The 23,924-nt window shown below is 40.9% G+C and overlaps 1 protein-coding gene across 2 annotated transcripts; it reads right to left on the bottom strand.

Annotated features, from left to right (window-relative positions):
* Positions 1 to 535: 535 nt before the first annotated feature.
* On the bottom strand, positions 536 to 21,234 carry TWF1 (twinfilin actin binding protein 1). Of its 2 annotated transcripts, XM_086480455.1 has the most exons (10): positions 21,205 to 21,234; positions 17,777 to 17,854; positions 15,082 to 15,260; positions 13,731 to 13,826; positions 11,058 to 11,173; positions 7,831 to 7,840; positions 6,308 to 6,433; positions 5,960 to 6,110; positions 5,423 to 5,544; positions 536 to 3,739 (listed from the first exon to the last, which is right to left on the bottom strand). In XM_086480455.1, the coding sequence occupies exons 1-10, from the start codon at positions 21,227 to 21,229 to the stop codon at positions 3,569 to 3,571; spliced, it is 1,074 nt and encodes a 357-aa protein (XP_086336581.1). In that variant the 5' UTR covers positions 21,230 to 21,234; the 3' UTR covers positions 536 to 3,568. The 2 variants fall into 2 exon arrangements, with proteins under 2 accessions (XP_086336581.1, XP_086336570.1); XM_086480444.1 differs by lacking the exon at positions 7,831 to 7,840 and having other exon boundaries at positions 11,069 to 11,173.
* Between the last annotated feature and the right edge of the window lie 2,690 nt (positions 21,235 to 23,924).

Below are 23,924 nucleotides of genomic sequence, written 5' to 3'. Positions count from 1 at the left end.
TCCCCACGGGCATGTGTTGGCAGGACAGTTAGAAGAAAAGCCAAACCACTAAATGTTCTTTTCAGCTTGAATTTTGAGGGCAATAGGAAGACCAAGCAAGCTACTTTCTGTTGAAACAAAGAAACATTAGTAGAACAACATAATTTGAGTAGTTTAATTATACTACCTCATGCTGAGCAAGTAACAACAGACAGAACTGTTAAATTACTAATCAACTACATCAGCATTTTAAAGGATAGAAGAACTTTTTGAAGGGGCTTATTATTGGAAGCATAAAAACCTCAAGAGATGAACACCTTGGATCCTGCTATGGAGGCCTTGTGCTGCTTCTGTAAAGCAACAGGAAAGTAGCTGTTTCCAACAGACTGATTTTTCTTCAATACAAAAGCCGGGAATTCTGTTTCTGCCGACCTCCCTCCTGACACCCTGCAATCACTTCTTCTATACTGTGGGAAGTGCAGTTACTTACACAACAGGATGTTAGAAAACAGATCTTTGTTAAAGAGATTATTCAATGATTCAGACAAGACCAAACTAAAGCATCAATCTTTATTTATAAAGTAAATTACAAAATAGATAAGGTAAACTTGGTTAATTTTAGCATCTGAAGGTGGCTTTCACGGAATACATAGACACTGTAAATCAAAAGTCTCCTTTATCAATGTGTTTATCCAAGTAATAGAGCAATTACTACCTTGATTAGTTTTACAGACCTCTGATAGGAGTGTTTTAGAAGATCAAATTCTCCCTACTTTACAAAATAAACATTTCAAAAATAATCACCTGTCATGTTAACTGCAAGCAGCTGCATTGCTTTTGGGCTTTATGAAGGCCAACAACAATTTGAATGGACACTTTCAGTTATTAAATGACCAGAGACAGTTAAAAGAGTAACTTTCATTAATGCCCTCATTTTGTGCTGGCTCTGAACATTCACTAGCAGTAGTAGTGTTATGTGAGGCAACTACGCAGACGTAAACGTGACAGATCTTACAAAAAGATCAGATGCTTCTTATTGCTTCGTCAGGAGAATGGCTACGAGAGGTCTGGAGAGGCAGTTGGCAGTACCAGACATCATACCATTCTCTTTCAGGGTAAAGGTGAGGGGAAAGTATGCTCAGGACATGGCTCTCTGCTGGCTGGTCAGGGGGTTGCACACCCACATAGAATATTTTCAAGTACGATAACTTACAAGGTCTGGTTTGGGCTGAACCCTAAAGCAGCTCATTATAAACGCCCTCGCATAATCGCTTAACCAGCTCTCGCCATCCTCCAGATTACCTCCTATCCTCAGGTACCTAGGGCAGGATTAGGGAAAAAAAAAGCAAAACAACACAAAACACAACATGCACGTAATCATATCAGGTCAAACTGTTCATTATTTAAAACACTTGGTATTAAAAAGCTGAACTTCTTTACTGGCTCAAATAAGCGTAAAAAGGTATGTGCACTCTTGGTATGGCTGACGTGGGCAGAAATACTAAATGCAAACAAAAAACCCTCTAGCAGTAATTTTTAACTGCTACACTCAAAGGTTTTCCTTAAAAAAACCCAAACAAAAATGAAACCAAAAAACCCAAAGTGAACTAGGTGTGCTGAAAAGATTCAGAGTCCAACCAAAACTACGTTTAATTACAGCGTACGATGAGCTGCACACACATTAACCATGTCTAAAAACCACTGACGCTTGCCTGACAGATAGTACACAGAAGAAACACTTCAAAGACCAGCTCCTCATCCTAGAGGGAGAAGGCAAGAGGCAGAAAAAGAACACAGTAGCTAAGGGCAAGCAGGAGATTAGCTCAGGATCAAGTGCTGTTGAATTGGACTGATGTAGTGTGTAAGAGTAAATGAAAAAAGCTGATCTGTCAAATTTCTACTGCATATAAAAAACCACAGTAAAACCAACAACTACTGCAACCTTCACGTTATATAGTGCAATCTCAGACGTCAATAACAAGCTAGTATCTCCAAACAAAATCATACATAAGATAAAACAAATTTTATCAGGAACTAGTAGTGTCAAAGCATTATTTCCCTACAAAACTAGGTTAAAAATCTGTCTTCCACCAGGTAAACACATGATTCAGCTACATAATGTGTACACCCAGCACCTATGATAGTATGAGTGAACCAAGACTTGCAACTCCCATGTAGCTTCAAAAAAAACAAAAAAAAGAAATTCAAACCCCACAAAGCTCACGTACAAGACACTAAAAGCAAGCCCCCACTGGGGAATATAATCTATCCACTAGTATTTGCCTCATTACACAATTTTAAATATTTAAGGTCATCCAATACTTATTTCCATGTCTAATTCATCTTTAATCCACTTATTAAAATAATCTATTTTGCATCTTCCTATTAAACACATTACTCGTGGTTCAATCAAGTTTAGACTCTTCTGGCTGATTTAGTGTTTTGCAGAAGGGAAAGGACAAAAGAAAAAAGGAGAAAACAAAAAAAAAAGGCAAAATCCTAACCAGGCGCTGCCAGCAGTTACTCAAGACCTAGTTGGATTTTGTTACAGATTTAAGTTACTATTAAAGTTCACACATTTAGGAAAAGTCATTTTCAAGATACCTTGAAAGTTAAAACTGCAGTTGATACTGCAAACGCACTAGGACCTCAAGAATAACTCACCGTTATGAAGAAAGTCTATTTCAATTTTTACTGAATTTACACAGTTTTAGATCCAAGTCTACAGATAATCAATTATTTATTAGAAACTTTAAGCATATTGCTTTGAAAGCAGCTCCATAATCTACTGAGTATACTAACTCATGCACTTTTAATCACCTTTTACTTCAGTACCTAATATGTAAGGCTTACAAGTGGTACAGAAATCTGGAAAAGCTACAGGGGTTTTATGTCAGATTTCTTTAAAAGACAATTCCACAACTTCAGTTAGAAATTTGAAATGGCCGTGCTTTCGCATGGGAAAATATCCAGCTATTCCTGGACACTTCTGAAGGGTAACTGATTTTAGTTTATCTTTTCTGTTACAAAAAAACCCAAAACAACAACAAAACTCAACAATGCATCATGTCAAAACCAGAATAAAACCTTCTATTGTACTACTGTCTGTAAGAGCTACAAGGAAAAATAAAGACTTATCTAGGACAATGCTACATAGTCCTTCAGCTCTTCTCACATGGAAGGTCTTACAGGTTTCCACAGGCTACTCGGAAGAATACAGGTGTGTCACCTAGGCATACGGCTGCAACTTACCCACAGAATACAGGGGCTTCATAGTCTTATGTCTGCAAAGTTTATGATCGCATGTACAGCTATTAAATAATGGATTCTAATTGAAAATAAAGGGCTACTAGCTTAGTTTTCCTTTTCTAGCTTTAAAATAATTAGCTCTTCCACATGTCACAGAACGTGGTCAACAAATATAATCATGTAACAATATAAAAAGTGTTGAGGTCAGAAGTGAGAAGAGTAAAAACAGCCTTTTTTTCCCCCCCTAGCATCTATGAATGGAATGATTTCAGTTCATTACCAAAAGCCAGAATTTCATGTCTTAACTGTAATACTTAATAACAAATGCAAACAAGAGTTTCTAATCACTGGGTGTTTCAGTCTCTGCTGGACCTCTAATCAGTCTTCGTATTCCCCTCTTCCCCGCAGGACCTTTTGGTTTAGCAAAACTTTGTTTGTGAGCATGTTGTTTTGGATGAACCTCTTCATAAAGAAAGTCAGCAGTTAACTCATCACCGTCATCTATTTCAATCTGGGAAAAAAACCCAACAACATTTATCCTATTCAGCTGAAAGATGTATTTAAAAACATTCTGAAATTTTGCTGAAGCTCTAAATACTATATTAAAACCATATGTGCAATAATGTTCCGAGTCTAGCATGAAATGTTCTCCAGCTTGTGCCTAATGCCCTGAAGAATCTTGGACAGTTTTTCTGAAAATCCACTATACTCTTACCAGTTTTAAGGTGCTTTAACTTACATTTTTTTCCCCTAAAATATCAGCACAACGACACAGTACACATGCCAAGAAACTTCATCTGTCCCAAGCTTTAGCACAGTGTACATGTTAATACTAACAAGAAGTACAGGTTTCACGTGGAAACAAGTGCCTATTTACTCATCTGTAAAGTAACTTCCTTAATAAAAGATGAGAAAGCAGCACGCAGATCTTTCAGAACTACTATTTCTTTACTCTCCTCTCTAAAATAAGAGCTTTTCATTGTCCCAACGTAATCTCCACATTGTAAGAATTAAAATTTTTCACTAAAATGTACTTTAAACACTAACTGTAAAAGCAATGTGCACACATATTGTTATCTCTTGAGACAGAAGGGGAGCAGCTTATATGATTAGCTGGCTACTGCAACTCAGCAAGTATTCAAGCCAGGCAAAAGCTCAAATAAGTTTAATGAACAAAAAGAAGAGTTGTTCTGGTTTTTAAAATTCAAGCATATAAACCTGAATGGAAATAAAATACTGTTCTCAAGCCAAACCTCACTGTTTTGAATTGCAGGAATTTAGAATCAGAGAAATGCTTTGGCCCTGGTCTGCTGAACATTCAACACTTCATGGCCCACAACCATAGCACTTGATGGACCGGCCAGCCAAGGTATTGCTGTTACAAGCACATGCTTCAGAAATACGTCTGCGGGAATTTCAGGAGTCAACATGGTGCATTTATTTTGTTGTAGAAAGGAAATTTCTGAGAAATAATTACATACAAAAACACACAGTAATAATCGACTTAATTCATGTCACTGCAGTAAAAATGGTTAGTTTTAACTCTGCTATTTTTTAAGTAGGCATAATCCCCAGAGAATGCAAGCCTCAAAGTTTTTCTAAATTTACAGCACAAGCGTTAAGAACGTAACCACAGGTCACATATTCCACAAATGCACCACTCCCATGCTCTGGAGGTCAGAAGCAACTTATTGCATAGTAGTAAAGTCTACACAATGTGAAAAGATCAGCTTACTTGCAAATCATTGTTTGCCCCATCAAGGACTCCTAAGATAGCAGTTTTAAGTTCCAGAACTGCAGCTTGAAATTATTTTGAAAACCCTTAAATAACCTTGGCTTTAAAGGAACGCTGTGCTCAACAACAGCGATGTGTTGTGGTCCACACTATGACAGGCCTTTTAGTAAGAAATTATGTTTGTTCTAAACAGCCCTTCAAAGTACTCAAACGCTCCCTTGATGCACAAGGATATGTTTGTTAAAAGCTACGCAACTGCAGAAATTATGAAGCAGAGGAAAGCTTTCATGACTTAACTTTGTATCTGGAGCTCTATCGGCAAGTATTTCTTGTTCAGTACAAACTTTAAGAGTTACACAACACTTCATTGTCTAAAGAAGGTGGTGGCACAGACAGTTATAGTTAGATATTAAGGGAACAGAGGGATAGAGAAAATACCAGTATACCCAGTGTACTTACCTTTCTGATTATCTGCATCCACAACTGTCTTTCTACAATTTCTAACAGTGGACTTTTGCAACTGGAGTAGAGCATTCGTTCTCGTATACTACAGGTATACCCTGGCATAGAGTAGATGAAAACTGCAGAAAGAAAAACAACCACAAATCAGACTGTAACTACACTCCATCAAAACCTGTATCATAACATCATTTACAGCAGAGAGGTATTGAAAGTCAACCATGCAGTCCGAAAGGGAAAAATGTTAACACCATTCTGGATCTTTTTCCCTTCAGCAAGTGTTTAATTTCAAATGGAGGATGAGAGAATGGCCAGTATCTTTATGTTCACCTGAGGACTGATTTATGGTGTTCATATTCAAAAGGGATAGCTCACTACTTTCTAAACAAAAGGGCTCTTCAGAAGGCAGTTTCACAACCAAATGACTCTGAAATTTACCCTCATGCTGACAGACAGACATCTTTCTCTCTGCCTCAAAATTACTAAAAGTATTTGAAACAAGCCAACGAAATTTCATATTAGGAAATTTTCTCATACCTATGGATTCCAAATAGTCTCCTTCATGGGCATGCTTATACAGGAAAAAGTGGTAACGCGCAGCATCCTTTGGAATTCTTTTTGGCAAGTCCTTAAGTTCAGTATGAAGTGTGTTGGCCAGAATAATAGTTTCATTTTTCATATCAATTTGCTGTTAACAAAGCAAACCTGAATATAGTTAATACACAGAAAGCAAACCAGAGAACATGACAGGATGGAAAACAAATTGAATTAATCTAGTACAGAATGGAAATTTATCAGTGTACACCATCAACACACATTGTTTAACATGCAGGTAATCTATTTTATATTCACTACTGAAAAATAGTTAAAGTATTTTATACTTGCCAGTTGTACATAATTGAGTTTCTTATTTTTCAATTTCTCCAAAGCCTGAATAGCTTCTTTAGCAATGGGGAATGCTACTCCTTGCAATGTTTGATGCTTGGTATCTACACCAACGTCCGTCTGCACCTGGAACACGAGTCAATTGAGATGTAAACAGAAACCTTTGCAAGCATTTGCTTCATTTCATACAATAACCGACAGTGCATCGGATATGGTTACACAGAGAGTTAGCAGTAGCTATTCCAAGAATAAACTACCCTAAAACATCATCCCCGTATAGTGCATTTTTTTAATTTACAGGTCATGTTTGCTTGCTAACCTGAAAATAGTTCCCCATCTCTGAAACAACTAGCTTTGCAGAGCCAACAGAATCATCAGAGGGAAAACTGGCTCAAGTGCCAGTGAAGAAGCTCTAAATTAAATTCCAGTATAAAGATACAATAAGCCAGGAGGAAAGAGTTTGATTTTCATATGCTGCATTATACTTTTGAACTGACAATACTGCTTGTAAACTTTGTTGTATCTCGAAAAGTGTTAGATCAAAACATACAAATGTCATTTCTAGGCAGTCAAAATTTTCGGATGAAGAGAGAAATTTTATCTTATGAGTCAAACTGATCTTGAAGGAAAAGCAAAGCAACTTTCTTCCCTCCTGCTTCAACACCCTCCCCCCAAAAGCCTATACCAAAAAGAAAGCAAACAAACAAATCTTAATTTTTGACTTCTGGAAGGTCTACCACAAAGGAAAAAAAAACTCAGAGTAACTGCAAGCTAGACAACTGTTCATAATCCAGGTCACAAATTATTTGAGAGAACAGAACCGTTATTTTAAAACCATTTTTCAAGAATTTATGTTTATCTTAACCATTCATGCAGTTTCTCTCAAAATGAGCTCTGGCATCCAGTTTTCCCAAGTCTGAACTTATTGTCCAAGCATTAGCTTTTGAATATATTGACCTCCTTTCAGTATTTCAAAAATAGCTTTAACACTGGTGTTGAAGCAGCAAAAGTCAGAAAAACATACAAAATGGAAAGTGTCTTAGATCTATCAACTAGAAGACGATCAGCTTTAATTAAAAAGAGATGCTAATGAAATATGGAACAAACTGATAAAGAAATAAAAAACAAAGATAATTGGGCAACACTAAATTATGCTCCACATTTTAAGGAACAGTTTGTCAGCAACAAGGGAAGAGCAGAAGAAAGCAAGTGGAAGAGCTACCTTTTGTATAAAGTTTAATAAATCTATGAAGAAGGTTATATAAAAAATATTTGCAAAATATATCTGCATAAAAGCCTGATTAATAAACATAAAATAGGCATCACAAACATAATAAACCATAACAAAATACCATACTATATAAACCATATTAAAATACAAGTAGAAAAAAAAACCCCGAGCTGTGAAGTGGAGGGACAGGCAAGGGAAGAGAGTAACCCAGCATAACTCCAGATTTAAGAAAATGAACAAAATCTACTTGTCCATAATGCAACACTTCAGATCATTAAAGCAAAACAAAAACACCTAAGGCACTTAAAAATATTTGAATTCACACCCTAAGATTTGTTAGTGATGGCTGCAGAGTGATGGATAAAACAGCAGAAGAAATTTCCTGTGAATAAATGTAAAGTTAACATATGCAGGAGGAAAAAGCCCTCTCTTCTACCTGTGCAGTGATGGGGTTGAGCTAGCTACTACCATTCAGGAGCAAGACCTGCAGGTTACACTGAATATCTCTGAAAATATAAGACCAGTGCTTTTGCAGTCTTGGCAAAAAAAAGTTCAAATAAAACAAACAAAAAACCAATAAAACCAACACTCCCCACCCACAAACTAAATGTTATGAACTGTTAGAAAAAGAGTAGAGAACAGAACGCGTCATTACGCACTGTAGATATCAGTAACATGCCGTTATCTTGAATACCACATGCAGTTCTGGCTTCCCCATCCCTCCATCTCATAAAATACATAGCAGAACTGGAAAAACTGTAGAGAAAAGCAAAAGGATCAGAAGTATGGAGCAGCTTCTTGAGGAGGAAGAACTACCTAGATTAGAACTCTTCAGCCTGGAAGAGATAAGTGATAAGGAATACAACAGAGGTCCACAGATACAGAATCATGGAATAGTTTGGGTTGGAAGAGACCTTTAAAGGTCCCTGCAATGAGCAGGGACACCTTCAACTAGATCAGGTTGCTCAGAGACCTGTCCAGCCTGAGCTTGAATGTTTCCAGGGATGGGGCACCTACCACCTTCTCTGGGCAGCCTGTTGCAGTGTTTCACTACCCTCATTGTAAAAAGTTTCTTCCTTCTATCTAGTCTGAATCTGCCCTCTTAGTTTAAAACCATTACTCCTTGTCTTATTGCAACAGGCCCCACTAAGTAGTCCCTCCCCACCTTTCTTGTAGGCCCCCTTTAAGTACCAGAAGGCCACTAGAAGGTCTCCCCAGAGCCTTCTCGTCTCCAGCCTGAACAATCCCAGCTCTTTCAGCCTGTCCTCATAGAAGAGGTATTCCAGCCCTCTGCTCATTTTTGTGGCCCTCCTCTGGACTCGTTCCAACAGGTCCATGTCTTTCCTGTGATGAGGACTCCAGAGCCAAATGCAGCACTGCAGGTGGGGTCTCACAAGAGCAGAGTAGAGGGGGAGAATCACATCCCTCGACCTGCTGGCCACACTTCTTTTGATGTAGCCCAGGATACAACTGGCTTTATCAAAGGGGAGGGGGAAACTGAGAATAACTTAATGACTCTTCTCTGCCTTCCTCAGAAAATCTGTAGGGTTATCAGAATAAACTAGTAGACAGCAGGCAGTGGTTTGTTACACAGTACTTTGTCAAGCTGTGGAATATACTGCCATAGGATCTGTGGCCAACAAAAACTTTATGTGGATTTAGAAAAATGACAAGACTGGATGATGGATGAAAAACCCATTAAGAACAACTATATGGCAAGACATCATCTCTTGCTCAGGAAGATCCCTACTGGCAAACGCCGAGGCAACAGAAAAGTATTCAAGGAAACTTTCACGGTCTTCTTGCCCTGCTCTTAGACCCTTCCTAGATTTCTGCTGTTGTTCACTCAGGGGCTTGACGGCAGACTAGGTAGGTGATTCTTTGATCTGACCCAGTATATTTAACACCCTAATATTTCTTAGGGTAATTAGGAAAGAATATACATACAAAAAATGCAAATTTTCTTTTTTTTTCTAAATCAGAAAGCTTTTAGTTTTCTGACTGTAATTACAGGCTTCATAATGGTGGAAACAATGAAGAGAGAAATGGCCTAAGTTAATGTATTGCAAGATGCTTCAAACAAAGCCAAAATGGCAGCAATCTACAGTTTATGTATCTCTGAAAAGCACAGCTATTGCTGCTCAATAATAGCACATAAAGTTTTAGACTGCATGAATCAGCTGTGAAACACAACGTACGTAGTGCATAAGAGATAATACTAATACCAGAAGTGATCATCAATACCACAGAAGTTTTACATTCATTAGTGGGTTGTTTTTTTTTAAAGCTGTTCAAGTAAAATGCCACGTTTGATGATGGTGAATGCATTTCTACATTGGATTAATCAAAATTAGACATGCAAAATAATAAAAGACACCACTGGAAAAAAAAGTCAATAAACAAAGCCGCAGCAAAAGCACAGTAGAGTGAAAACATAAGAGAAGATACAGAGCTGCATTTAACACGATGGTTTGCTGGTATCCAGCTGCAGAAAGAAACCATATTTTAAACACATGTACCACTGCTGTAAAATATAAGCCTAAAGAACTAATAAGATCAGCACATGACCCATTTTAATACATGTCTGAACACAAACAGTGATCAAGAGAAGGAAAAATGTGAAAAAAAGAATCTTCTGAAACTTGTCGGTCACTAGCCAGCCGGCAGTCATAGAATTATTTTCTTCAAGGCATTTGTTAGAGCTTTTTCTATAAAGCATTTGTAGAAAAGCAAACCAGCCTCTTAAAAGGACTAGCTACTTGTTTTGGGTTTCTATTTTATTTTTACTGGAATTCACAGAATCACAGAATGTTAGGGGGTGGAAGGGACCTCGAAAGATCATCTAGTCCAACCCCCCTGCCAGAGCAGGACCACTACTTCCTCTCAGTCTTAGAGACACGTGCACTGGTGCTGGAAGCTAAGTACGTTTCCTCTAGAAGTAAAGCTGCTGAAACGCTCCTGGCAATCATTCACTGCAACCATTGCTATTGTGTTTTCTCTCCAATTTCTGCCACCATAGGAAATGTACGTGGACAATCACAGAACGGCTGAGGTTGGAAGGCACCTCCAGAGGTCATCTTGTCCAACCACCCTGCTCAACCACGGCCACCTAGAGCCAGCTGCCCAGATCTCTGCCCACCTGTCTCTTGAGTATCTCCAAGATGGAGACTCCACAGCCTCTCTGGACAACCTGTGCCAGTGCTCAGTCACCCTTCACAGTGAAGCATATCCAGTAATGTCAAAAGCATTAAGGGCCACAGTTGAAACAACTAAGCTCTGCAGTTGTGAGGCCTCTGATTCAGAGGCTAGGTCTTGCAATCTCAGCAAGATCATGCCAATTCAACTCCAGCCATTGTCATCCTCCAGTCTCAACTCATCAAGAAATAAATGTATATTCTCGTCCACGCAAACTTTCTGAAACTTTCCATTTCCTGTTCTGCCCTTTTATACCCTACAAAAACTTTTTCCCTACAATACGTTTGGAACTCTGCACCCAGTTTCCCACCCATGCTTGAAGACATTGTAGGTACCTCATTAATCTTAATTTGTCGAAGTTCCTCTTCTGCTGCAGTCAGAGGTGCAGGGGAGGACTGTGATATCAAATATTTTTTATATCCATTCAGTGAAACATCATCCTGAAAGCACAAGATCAATATTGATAATTTTTTTCATAATAAAAGTTTTCTTCAAAGATGTTATATGCAGCACAAAAAAACCTGTTACCTCCCATAAAGTTATGGTTATTTTATTTGAACGGATCACAAGTGTAGGTGCATTTGCAAATTCAGCTCATCTTCCTGTACAACAGGGTCCACTGGGCTGCTCTTACACCCAATTGTATCACGGGCAGCACTTCCACAAACAATCCCCTATTACCTTGCTAATTCAAAAATTAGCATTAATGAAGACCGTGTGCATGAAGTTATTCAGCCTTCTTGGACAAAACCTCACAGAATTGCCACAATTCTAATAAATAATAATAAAAAAAATCCGACCCTATTTCCTTACACAATTTGCATTCTCAGACTGGTAGCTTATTGGTAGTTTTCTACTTAAAAAATGGGAGACAGAAATGCTACCTTAGGACATGATACTGCAAATAGTTTAGGATGCAATGTCACAGAAGCAACGAATTCTGATAACCACTTTGGGGAATTCATTAGTAGTGTCAGTTGTGGCCATCTCCAAAGAGGTTGACACCAGAGGCAAATACTGTTGTGTTTTTATTATCAAAGTGGTCACTCAGAAAAGGGCAGGAGTTTATGCAATCATAGGAATGCAGTTTTGTACTCAAGTTCTGAGGAGAAAGAGAAACCTCCTTCTTAGTTCTTCCCTTTCTGAAAGAGACAGACCTTCCCAAATAGAATTTCCAGTGCCAATGTTCCGTTATACCTCGTTTCAGAAGCCCAGAGGTATTGAGGTCAATACATGTGAGGTAGCATGTGGGACCATAACCAGGTTCCACCAGGACAACAGAGCTAGTTGCAACTAAACCATCCTTCTGTCTAACAAAATAAAGACAGAGTAACCCACTGGATGCTGATGATCAAGATTATGAGTGAGGTTTGTGACTTAATACCTTGAAGAAGCTGTGAGTTTCACACAGATGAACATTAGAGGCCAGCTACAACATAGAAGTTTATAAAGACACTGAAACCAACAACTTCAGAGATATAAAGCTGTAACCTTTATGGTTAAACCTGGAAAAAACAGGTTACATTGACTCTATCCTCTAAGCGCCCCAAGCGCACTTTGAAATAACAGTAATAGACAAATGCAATGCTCCTTCCTTACAATTGAGATGGAGTCTGAGTTGTAGGGCTAGACGCAAACTCTACATATTACATAGACTGCTTGGTGCAAGTGGCAGTGAGAGATTAGTTGACTGAATGGGCAGGAAAAAAATAACATGACCTCTTCCAGTAAACCCTCTTAGCAACTCGGTTATCTGCTTCTCTAGAATACAGCCTCTTCAGAGAGGTTTGTTAGAGTGTTTGTTAGGATAATGAAGCCTTCATCACAGGTTAATGCTGAATATAACAAACTATTTACTTGGTGAGCTGCAGAATTATTAGCCTCATGTCCTCATGGACTTGTGTGTCCACCTCAACAGCCCACATCTCTTCCACAGCTTTTTCCCCACTACAGTATCCTCTATTCTTCCCCAAACCTCCAACTTCTTCCCTTCCTTCAGCAGCGGTTCCCTGTGTCAATAGAGGTGGTGTTTTGGTTCAGATTTGTGCATACAATGAACTCATTAACGGGCCAAACAGAAGATAACCGCTGCAGTCTCTCTGTCTTTGCTGAAGGAGGGAAAGGGGAAGAATAATATGGATCTCTCAGTAATCATCAGTCTCCATGAAAGCTATGGGAATTCTGTATCTCTGAGAACTCTAACATGTACCTCTAAAACTGGCAATGGATTAAGGAGTCAAGACTGTCTGACATCTCCCAGACAAACAGGCAGACATCACAACAATGTAAAACTTCCCAAAGAAACCAAGGTAACGCAATAGCCTCATATTTCCTTACACGCACAGCACTTGCAGGCTTTTCAACATCCCTTAGACACTTGTTAGATTTCATACATGGACCTTCTAATTATCTTAGCATAAGTGAAAAGTCAACTCTTAGTATTTTCATTGAACAAATCAGTAGCTACTAAAATTCTGTTGCCATAAGATAAGATGGCAGGCATGGACTTGAGTTACATTTTACGGTCAAATTCCAAAGAACTGACAGCTCAATATCCTTGGTTTAAGATAAAAACACTTGTTTTAAGATGTTAACGGCTTACAGATCGCTGTTCTAGCCCACTTCCCGAATTGGGCTAGCCCAAGTGCGAACTGCACATCCAAAATGGCTTGTGTACACAATTGGCCTGAAAGTTACTGTTACAGCCTTTAGAGGATTCATACGCATGCAGTGAGATTAAGAGATGCTCCTCCTACTCTTACTTAGTTTTCATAACCACTAGAAACATGGATTTCTTAGCCTGAAGTTGTTAAATATGCTTAGTTAGTTGTTCAAATGAAAGCAATTACATTTTAACATTGGAACAACACACATAGCTTTTCACTCTTTTTTCCTTAATCAAAAAAGAGCAGAAACACCACAAAACCATACCAGTAACATCAGCTACTACATTTAGTACGTAAAGTCAGTGTGCTGACTTTAAAAAAAACAACATACCTGTACTGTTCCAAATACTTCATCCTTAATATGACCACCTCCAAATTCTTTCTTAAGTGTTGCGCGGGTTGCTGCATACAACATTTTTTGACGAACCTAGCGTATAATAAAGCAGTGTTGGTTTGGGTTCTTTTTTTTTTTTCTTTGGTGTACACAGAGAATCTAGCATGTTGGTGTACCAAGTCCATTTACAAACATCTTTCTTGAACAAATATTTTAAGTGTTGAAACGGCATTATTAAGTTGTAATTCCTAATAAAGTCCATGGAATGAGCTCTGGATGACGATACTAACACATGCTACTAAATTCTCAAGGGTATGATACTATGCATTATTATCAAAGTAATTCCAAAACTAAATTGCAGCTTTAGTAACAGTATGACTTTTTTCTTTTAAATGCAAAAAAAGTCAATGTAATCTTTATTAACTTAAAATGGGAAAACCCACAATTGTTTAGATCTTCTGTCACTGTGTACTAATGAATAAAACAGACAGAGAAAGAGCAGACTGCATATAACTCATTATTACTTTTGATTTGATAGCAACTCCACGTAGTTTTGGTTCAACTACAGAGTAGAAAAATGAAATTTTCTGGGGGTAAGAGATCTATTGATGTTTGCTCCTTACCAACTTGTGTCTAATACAGTCACTTACTCCTCTCTCAACAGTCTCATCTTCCCACCTTATTTCACCATCACACCTCACCTTTTCCACCTAATCTCTTCTATGCACTCCCACTTTTGGTGTCTATTTCCTAACTGCTACTGAAAGTAGTAGGAATACTGGAATAGCTTTACTTTCTGTCTTCCCTTATCTCACATTCCCAGAACCTGTACACAGTATCCTCGTTTCTCCTAGAAATCCTCAACTCTAACCTCAGTTCCCTCTCATGTTCTCTAACTACTCAGAAACAGTATATTCTGTGGCAGGTCACAGATCCATGACTGCCAGCTGGGCAGCCAGCAAGCCAAACAGAATAAACAGCTTGCACTCACACTATAATCCTTCTCTCTATGATAACAACCATTGAGATTTCTGTCCTATATCCTTCCATGAATTTTCATGAAATGCTGACAGAAAGACAGACAAACAAACAGGGCAAAAACATTGTCTTGTCTCCTCCAGTCAGGCTAGAAATAAATTGGATAAGCTGCACACCATTTAGACTCGCTGACTTTGCTCCTCAATCAGCTTCAAGAAAGATGATTTCCCGGTTTTCTCGGGGGAAAGTGAGGGGAAGGTTGGGGAATGCTTCATTCCTCAAATCCTACTCCTTCATATCTAGGATTCAGATCAAATGGCACTGTTGAAAAATCATTAACAACATGAATCCTCTGGTGACTGGTACTTACAGGAGAGTGATCAGGTGACCATGCAATGAAGATCCACTCATATCCTTGAGCATTCTGAGAATCTAATCTGTATAGTATATAACATGGTTGCTTGTCTTCAAGAAGGGGAAGGACAAAGGAATCGTAATCCTTTTCCCATGATCCAACTGGTCGTCTAGAGGATCCCACAACAAGCTGCTCTATAACCAATAACCAAAGTTTACAACAATGAGTTAATACTGTTTTACAAAATTAGCAATTACAACAAACAGTTAATCAGACACTCCATCTTTCGTAATTTTATTCACAAGAATGGAAGTCAAGAAGAGTCAGTGTGAAAGCGGATGAATTCCTACAAAAGCTGTGTACATTCAAACCCTAACCTACTTTAGCCCAAATACAAATAGTTGAGAAATAATGTGCCGTTGTCATCAAGTTTTTTGATCTGAAAGGATAAGAGTGATGTTAGTGGTTTTAGCATAATGTACACAGAAGGCAAATAAAAACTGTCTTCTGCCAGTTAGTTTATTTTTAAATTGGAATACTTTAGTAGAAATGAGAGTAAGCTTTTAAATTTTAGAATTATTGATGCTCTTGCTATAACATTAGTGTTTGTACTTATTGTAAGGAGTCAGTAACTCAGTTATACAGTGAAAACAGTTTGGAATGAATATGCCTGCACTAATCACTTTAACTTGACTATGTAAGTAGATAAACCTCTTTCTAATACAGCTTCGTAACTAGGGTCTCTTTAAATGACTGAAGTTTTTTTATTATGTATAATTGGCTTAAGTCTGTATAGAATACTTCAGATGAGATTTAATTACGCAAACAGCTGTAGCAACAAGGTTTTTCTCTTATTTATAAACCACATCTCAGCTTCCAAACGAAAGTATTAGTATACTGTCTTTCAAAACATTTATCAGCTTCCCAATAAATACTAGCCTGCACAATCAAAACAGAAATACCTTGTTTAAATGGGATCCTCTAACAGTCTGAGGACCATCACAGTAGCTACCATACAAAGTATCTTTTGAGAGCCTAGGACCTGACTTGTAAAACTTCAGACAAAAGTACAGCAGCATACGATTGCCTCTACAGCAAAACTTTCAGAGCAAGGCACTCTACCACAGTAAGTCACAGAACATGAACAGCTCAGGGAGAGGGTGTTCGGCCCTTCTCTGAATTAGATGCAAAGTAGCTGAAGTTGTACACCTAGATGAGTATTATGGATATACTTGCCAATTCTGAACTCTAGGTGGCTTTATATTCACTTGGATTTAAGATAAAAAATACAGACAGAGGAACTCTATTGTCCACGAGCAAACCTCCTCTCTCACTAACTCAGATTAGCAGAACTCAGTTTGACTATTATCTGTTGACCAAGGGCAGTTGCTGCAAGCTCCTGCAAGCTCCTGCAAGCTCCTGCAGACAGATGAAGCAACTCTCCCTCTTCCAGAATTCTGGGAGTTTTAGAGGTTTCTTTTTGAACTGTGAAAAACAGTATGAAAGACTGGATTCTGCTTCTACATAGACAAAATGCATATATACACATATATATACACACAAATACATACACACAAAAGGGAAAAAAGTAAGGAATGTCTTCCATTTGTATCTTATTTCTAGGCTTAATTTCATACTAAAAAGTAGCATACACACAAAAGCATATTGGTTTACCTTGCCTAATGGGAAAAAAAAAAATAGGTTCAATGGTATGCCAGCATGTGCTACCTTGTGCTAGTGAGACTTGACCACAGTGACCTGCCTATAGTATTACTATAGTCACTTCCTTAACGAAAGCAATACTAAAATGTCAGAAGACTTCCTAAGAAAAGCAAACACAAAGAAGGTAACAGTAGGTTATTTACCTAACAATAAAAGTACGTAAGTGTACATACATGTACCTCTCTCCAGCTAACAGGTATTTCAGTGTATTGTAAATGAATGAACTCTACAAAGAACAAAAACCCACAGTGAGCATTTGATGTACTTGAAGAGATGGACTAAACCATGAAGTGTCTTATACAGTCAACAAACACTGATATTAAAAAAAAAAAAGTTATTATGCATTCTATCTTGCAATGTTTGCAGCCTTGATCACTCACCAAGAGGTTCAAAGATCAAACTCAAGTTCTGCAATAAATTATGCAATTTTATGTTTATACATATATGTGCGATTTAAGGAACAGTTTTAGGTTTGAAAATTTGTACAAAGTTACAGATTTTTAAAGATATTTTCTATGTAGCCAAATTACTACTTAAACATGCTTTAATAAGACCTTCTACATGCAGCTGATCCCAGTATAAAATGCAGATAACATTTATACTTCATCTAAAGTGACTAGCTGCTGTGTGAGAATCTGTCTAACAAAAGTAACCAAAGCACAAGTGTAGATTTTTTTTTCCCCTCTACTCTTTCTTTAATAAGATGATCAGAGTAGGCAAATTTATATTATCTATATGAAATACACAGCAGTTCTTGGTAAAATACTAAACGACATTTGGAAGAAAAATTCAAATGCAAAAATACAGTAGCATCATACTGAAAAGCCCAACATCACCAAAACTTAAATCTTACTTTCTGTATACAAAAGACCTTAGTAACACTAAGTTTTGCAGAGTTTTGTTTTTTAAACAACCGTACATGTACTTCACTAAAACAACCAGGAAAATATATAAAAGAATCAGAGAAAAAGATTAAAATTTGACTAACCATTGTCAATGACTATTTTTAAAAGCCTGTATTGTCCATTTCTGGCTCCAACAAAAGTGTCTTTAACACTTCCACTAGCTGAAAAAGAGAAGATAAAAGTAACCAAATTAACACATTTCACTTCCCTAGGACAAAGAATATTCATGAAGGCAAGAACAACACTGGAAAAGCATACAACTGGCCCTTCACTACAAAGTTGGACTGAAAAAGGAACACGCGAGTGGTATTCCCTCTATGCTGCATACTGTTCCAGCCACCAGATGACAGACAACATCACAAAACAGCCCTGCTTTCTAGCATAGTGTATGATTTTCAACATTGTGAAAATTAAAGGTGACATCACGTCATCACTCTCAGGTTTCAGAGTTAACACAGCAGAACAATAAAAATATGACGCATCTCAAATTACAGTAACTTCATGAAGTCTGCAGGCTTAGTACAAACTTTCAGCAGAAACTTTACGCCTGCCAGGAAAATGTTAGAGCTTGTCTGGCCAAAGTGCTGGTCTTTCCTGAGGACACCTCTCTGAAAAGTATCAGTGAAGGTTGCCACCCATTGCTCATGTTTCATATCACCTTATCTCCTTGTATGTATCTTGATGACATTGTTCAAATCCCGACCTACTGCAACAAGATAGCTTTATAATGGAATTTACAAAGAAATAACTAAAAACATTTTAAAATGTCTGTCATTCACATTGACACTACACTGCAAACATGTTAGACCCACTTCCCTGAGCACACTGAGGAACTGTGCTTGAGTCATGTGAGGATCATTCTTATCTCAACTGCTCTGCTAAATAATCCGAGTGCAAATCAGTTTAATTATACCGTAGACAGGGGGTTGTACAGCATTTATTGAAGAACATTTATGGCAAGCTGATCCTTTAAGTAATCCCACAGCATAGCACCAGCAAAACAAACATCAAACCAGGAAACAAATAAAATGGATTATTTATAGTCAGGTTGAGGCCAACTGAACAGATGGTCAGATGGTATCCAGCAACATTACTGCCCATACTCAAAACATTTTAAATTTATGCCCATCAAAGTGATGTCTAAGCCCATTTTCAATTTCCAAAATGGTGTGGAAGGGAAAGGATATGTTAAACAAACTGAACTGCATCAGGTTACCAGTCCAACCCAGCTTCATTCCAGTTAGCATCTTCCCATTAACCAGTGCAGATCCTCTGTAATTTGCTGCCGCCTTTTCTATCTGTCTCTGCCAGCCCTCACCATTCCATTCAGCAGGCAAACACTGCGCCACTTTCCAGACCTTTCGATTCCCTTAAGACTTTTTTTCATCCTCTTCTTGTCTATTATCTCTTCATTCTTTATTTTCTCATTTCAACCCTATAGACCAAAACAAGACCAAAATACTGCAGTCCCTGCACCAATACCAGAACTGTGACAGCTCCTGAAGCAACATTTTGAGACAAGACATTTGAGAAATCATCTCACTATCTATGCTTTTTTTTTTTCCATCATAAAGGTTTTAAAATTCACAAAAGAGTAATATACTTTTCGGCTTAAACTTTCTGCATAGCAGAGACCTACAGAATTAAAATTTGGGGTTATTTCATAAATATTTTACAAGGAATATTATTTTAAAATTCCTTAGAGGACTGTGAACATATCCTAGTATATTTTCCCACAGCTCAATGTATTCTGCAACTTCCTACACTATTTATCTACACTGGCCTGTTTGAAAATCCAGTCCTTTTAGCAACTGCCTGGTACATATCATTGTCCCCATGACTTCATTTCTGCTTCCAGAAAAGAGCAGCCCATGCTGCCAAATCTTGCAATTGTTTATGAGTGACAGTGGCCCGTTTGTAGCTAAAGCCAGCAATGGCATAACAAGTGCTATTCCTCTTCCAAATTGCAGAAGCAGATGCTTTCCTGCAAACAAGACTCCTGATTAGTGCCTGACGACGCAGGATCCATGCAGGAAAGCTGCCGAGTTCTCTACAGCTCTCCTCGGAGGACAAAAGATTCTCAAAGACACGAAGAAGAGCAGCAGAATTGGCTTAGACGCTCTTCTTGCTTGTGGTAAGCAACAGGATATTCTTCTGCTCCTCCCTCCAGCATTGCCAGAAGACAGAACAAGTGAATGAAGAGGCATAATAACAGTTTTCCCCAGCCTGGGAAAAAAGCTATCCCAGATGCACCTCTAGCCTGAGAAGGGCTGAAGAACTTAAAACAAGCAGCAGCAAAAAAGAGCAAAGAGCATGCAGGGGAAGGAAACGAAGAGAGGCGAAAGGGTGCAGATCAAATGCAGCCAACGGACGAAAAAGGGAATAGAAGAGCAGTTAAAGAGCTTCCGTGGCCAGGACAAAAGTCACCTTCAACAATAAATATGGGAGAGCAGGCAAAGTACACGGTACTAGTCACGGAACAAGCAGACTGCAGAAATCGAGACAGTAGAACCCGACCCCCCCCCCCCCAATAATCCTGCAGTATAATCCCTGCTTAGCAATTCTGTAATTCGGGGGGGGGGAACGACCTGATAATACTGAGAAACAATACGCTGTCTCCTTCTAATTGCTCCTCACACCCTCCAAGGCCTGGAATCATGGAGAGAAAATGTCCCCCCCACACACTTTTCCCCTTCGTGGCCTCTAGTGATGGCCTTTTCAGTGGCCTTCCCCACTCCGGGGCTCCTGAGGGCTCCCGCTACAACGGACCCGGCAGCGACCCTCGGGATTTCCCGTGCTGCCCAGCCCATCCCAAACCCGCTGCGGCGGCCCCAAGAGCCGGGAAGGGCGGGAGGTGCCCGGGGAGCACCCCACCACCCCATACCCCCCCCCCCGCCAGCCCCGTGCTCCAGCTCCCACCTCGCTCAGCCGCCGCGGCAGGACCACCTGCGCTCAGGGAAGTTACCTGAGCCAAGGAAAGGCGGGGGAGGGGGGGGGGGGGGGCCCTCCTCGCCATTTAGGGGTTTCTGCAGTGAACAGTTTTCTCAGGCGGGCTCCCAGCCGCTCTAAGGCGGACAGCCGTTCGGATAAACCCTGCGGGTCCTCGCCTCGCTGGGGACGAAGCTCTGGGTTCGACGCAGAGGAGCGGCGGCCGCCCAGGGCCGCGGCCAGCAGCAGTCCCGTCCCGTTCCCCCCCCCCCCCCCCCCCCCGCACCGTCCCCCCTCAGCTCGCCTCCCCCGCCATCCCGCGGCGGAAAGGACGGGCTCCTCCAGCAGCGAACAAAGAGCGCGGCAGGGAAGAAAATTCCGCCGGGAACGGCCCGTTAAATGGCCACAACGGCTGCCTCCCCCCGCGCCCCGACCCGACCCGCGGGGAAAGGCGCTCCGTCCGTCCGTCCGTCCGCCTGCCCGCCCTCTCCCGCGGCTGGCGGGGGGAGAAGAGCGAAGGGGGCCCGGCTGTCATGAGGGGCAGGCGGCGGTCAGCGCCCGCGGGGGAGAGCCGCGCGGGTACCTTGGATACCGGTCTGGTGGGACATCTCGCACCGCCGCGCCGCGCCAAGCCCGGGGCAGCGCCGTCTGCCGCCGCCCGCCCCGCCCCGCCCCGCCCCGCCCCGCTCCGGCCCGGCCCGGCCCGGCCGCGCACACGTGACGCGCCGCCGCCACTGAGCGGCCGGGAGGCAGCGCGGCGCCTTCCGGGTCCCGCCGGCCCGGGCCGGCCCTAGGGCCCCGGTAGCGGCCGCCACGCTGCTGCCCCCTGCAGCAGAGCCCCCGCCGGGCCGGGGCGGGCCGCGCCTCCCCTGTGCCCACCCTCCACTTCGGCACCCCGGGCTGCCCTTCTGGGTGCTTCAAAACGGGGACGGGGTGCAGCCCTGTCCCCTCCCGTCCGGTCTGTCGCCCCCCTCACCTGCCGTCCCAGAGCGTGTGGTGCGACCTGCAGCGGGGCTTAGCCGGGGCATCACCGGCCCTGCGCCTGCCGCCATCCTCCCTGGCTGCACGGGGTTGCTTGTTGGCCGAAGTACTGAAAAATAACTGAGGTGAATTTAGTTGATCTACTCTAGGAGTCTGTCTGTCGTGGAGACCACCTGCTCTTGCTTGGGGCAGCAGGGAAGGAGCCACAAGGTGGGACACCAGGCTGCTTGTGTGTCCTGCGCGTTTTGCACTAAACTGTCGCCTGACAAAGAGCCCAGAAATCAGGGGACAGAGCCCAGAACCATGGCACTTTCAGCTCAAGCCCTTGCCCCTGACAAGGCAGCCTTTCTCCATTAATTTTGCATTGTTTGCTACTTGGTGGCACTGCATCAACAGAAATAGCGAAGTTTTCTTCTCTTTCAGCATGGATCTGGTGCCTGAGGCACTCCTCTGCATTGGCAAGACATGGATCCCGGCAGAGGTGTACCTGCTTCTCAGGGAGTGGCCTATCAGCACGGCAAAAGCTTTTACACCTTTTAAACCTGTGTTGATAAAGTTTCCCTTAACTTTTTCTTTTAAAGTTCCCAGTGAAAGAGAGTCCTGCTGTTGCTCGCTGTCTTTCACAGGCACATCTGTCTGCAGGTTGAGAAGCACCATCCTCTAACAACAAAAAGATGGCTGCTATCTCTTCTTTAAAAATGGCTTCTGTGTCCTGTAGTCAGCCCTTTTGATCTGTGCTGTGGTCTGGACTAGACTCCACAGGAGAAATGTGCAGGCAATTGTAGATGTAACAGGGCTGTGGGCACTTATTGTAACGTCCTGATGCTGACAATTCCTTCAGATTCCTGGGAGGCAGCAGGAGTTTTATGGGTCACTCTTCAACCTGAGAACATAAGAAATGCTGTAACAGGGCACACCAATTATCTAGCCCAGTGGACCAGGCAGGAACAGAAGAGTAAGGCAAGCGCACGGTAATCCTTCCCTGGCTCACCTTCCCAGCCTCCAGAGCACTGCAGCTCAGGAATTTCTGAAGTCAGCTGTGTTGATAGATGTGGGTGCCTGTGCTTTGTCAGATCTCCAGTTTAAAGAGGTGAGGGATTTAGTGCCCTTTTTGGGAAATGTGAAACAGCACTGTAACTGTAGGGTGTGGGCTGTGCTGTGTAACGCTAGTCTGGCAAATACAAAGTCACTATGGAGACACGTCACCAGCTAGTGACCTGGGACTAACTGTGGGGCCTGCAGCAGCCAGGGAAACAGAGAAGCTGCAGTTTATCTTTCTTCTAGCGAGGAGGCTGGAAAAGACAGGGAAAAGACTTCATGTGAAACGCAGAAATGTGAGACAGGAGGTGCCTCCCAGGTGCCCAGAGGTCAGCTCTAATTCCTCTATTAAAAGCCTCCAGGAGCACAGAGGAATAAAGCAACCCTTGGAGAAGAGTTTTTCCAAGAGGAAAGGAGTACTAGAGGTCCAGCCAGAGTGGCAAAGATGTGGTGCTATAACAATTACTTTAAGTCATTTGAGCCTGTCTGCCATGAGTCTTCCATTCTTGGTTCCTCCCCTGTATTAGTGTTTGTAAAGGATGGATTTGCCTGAAAATTTATGAGAGAAAAGGAAGTTTTCCTTGATGGACAGTTGTCCTGAAAAGACAGATCAGTTCCTTGATCCAGTTAGTCATGTGTCCCCAGGAGCACTGCTATTGGCACAATGTGATAACAAGGATGCGTAGCTAAGGCTGTGGGACTGTGGGACTGTTCTGTCAATGGAAACCCATGCTTAGACTGGAAATATCAGAGTGGTATGAGACTGTAACGTCTGTCACCGTATTGAGATCACCCTGACTGTCTGAGCTCACATCACATCAATTCCCACCAATCTGTCAGAGGGCTCTAAAGTACAGAAGTAGGAACTTGACATCGGCTTCCTATGAAACAAGGCTGGTACACAGTGGTATTTCGTAACACCTTTTTGGCAAAAAGACAAACTGAAAGTCTAAAGTATTTTTTTAAAATCTCAGTATCACAAATATTTTCCTCTATTACAGTGTTTGATGTTTGACAAAGAGGGGATGTTGCACAGAAACAAGCACAAGCAAGTAAGGATTTTATGTCTATTGAAGATGCCTAAATTTCTGAATTTTAGTGTGCTTCGGAGTCTTACTAAAATGATTTTTATTATTAAACTCCTATTCAAATCATAATAGTGTCAGGATAAGAATAGGGAGGTTTATATTCACACATGCATGAGGTGACTTTTTTCTTTTTGTTAGTTGTATTTTCTTCCCCATACTTGAATTAATATTTTCCAGTATACATTAGGTTTTGTAT

Source organism: Leptosomus discolor, chromosome 1 (assembly GCF_034619465.1).
Source record: "Leptosomus discolor isolate bLepDis1 chromosome 1, bLepDis1.hap2, whole genome shotgun sequence".
In the NCBI taxonomy this organism is placed as follows: domain Eukaryota; kingdom Metazoa; phylum Chordata; class Aves; order Leptosomiformes; family Leptosomidae; genus Leptosomus; species Leptosomus discolor.
This window is presented reverse-complemented; position numbering and strand designations above follow the sequence as displayed.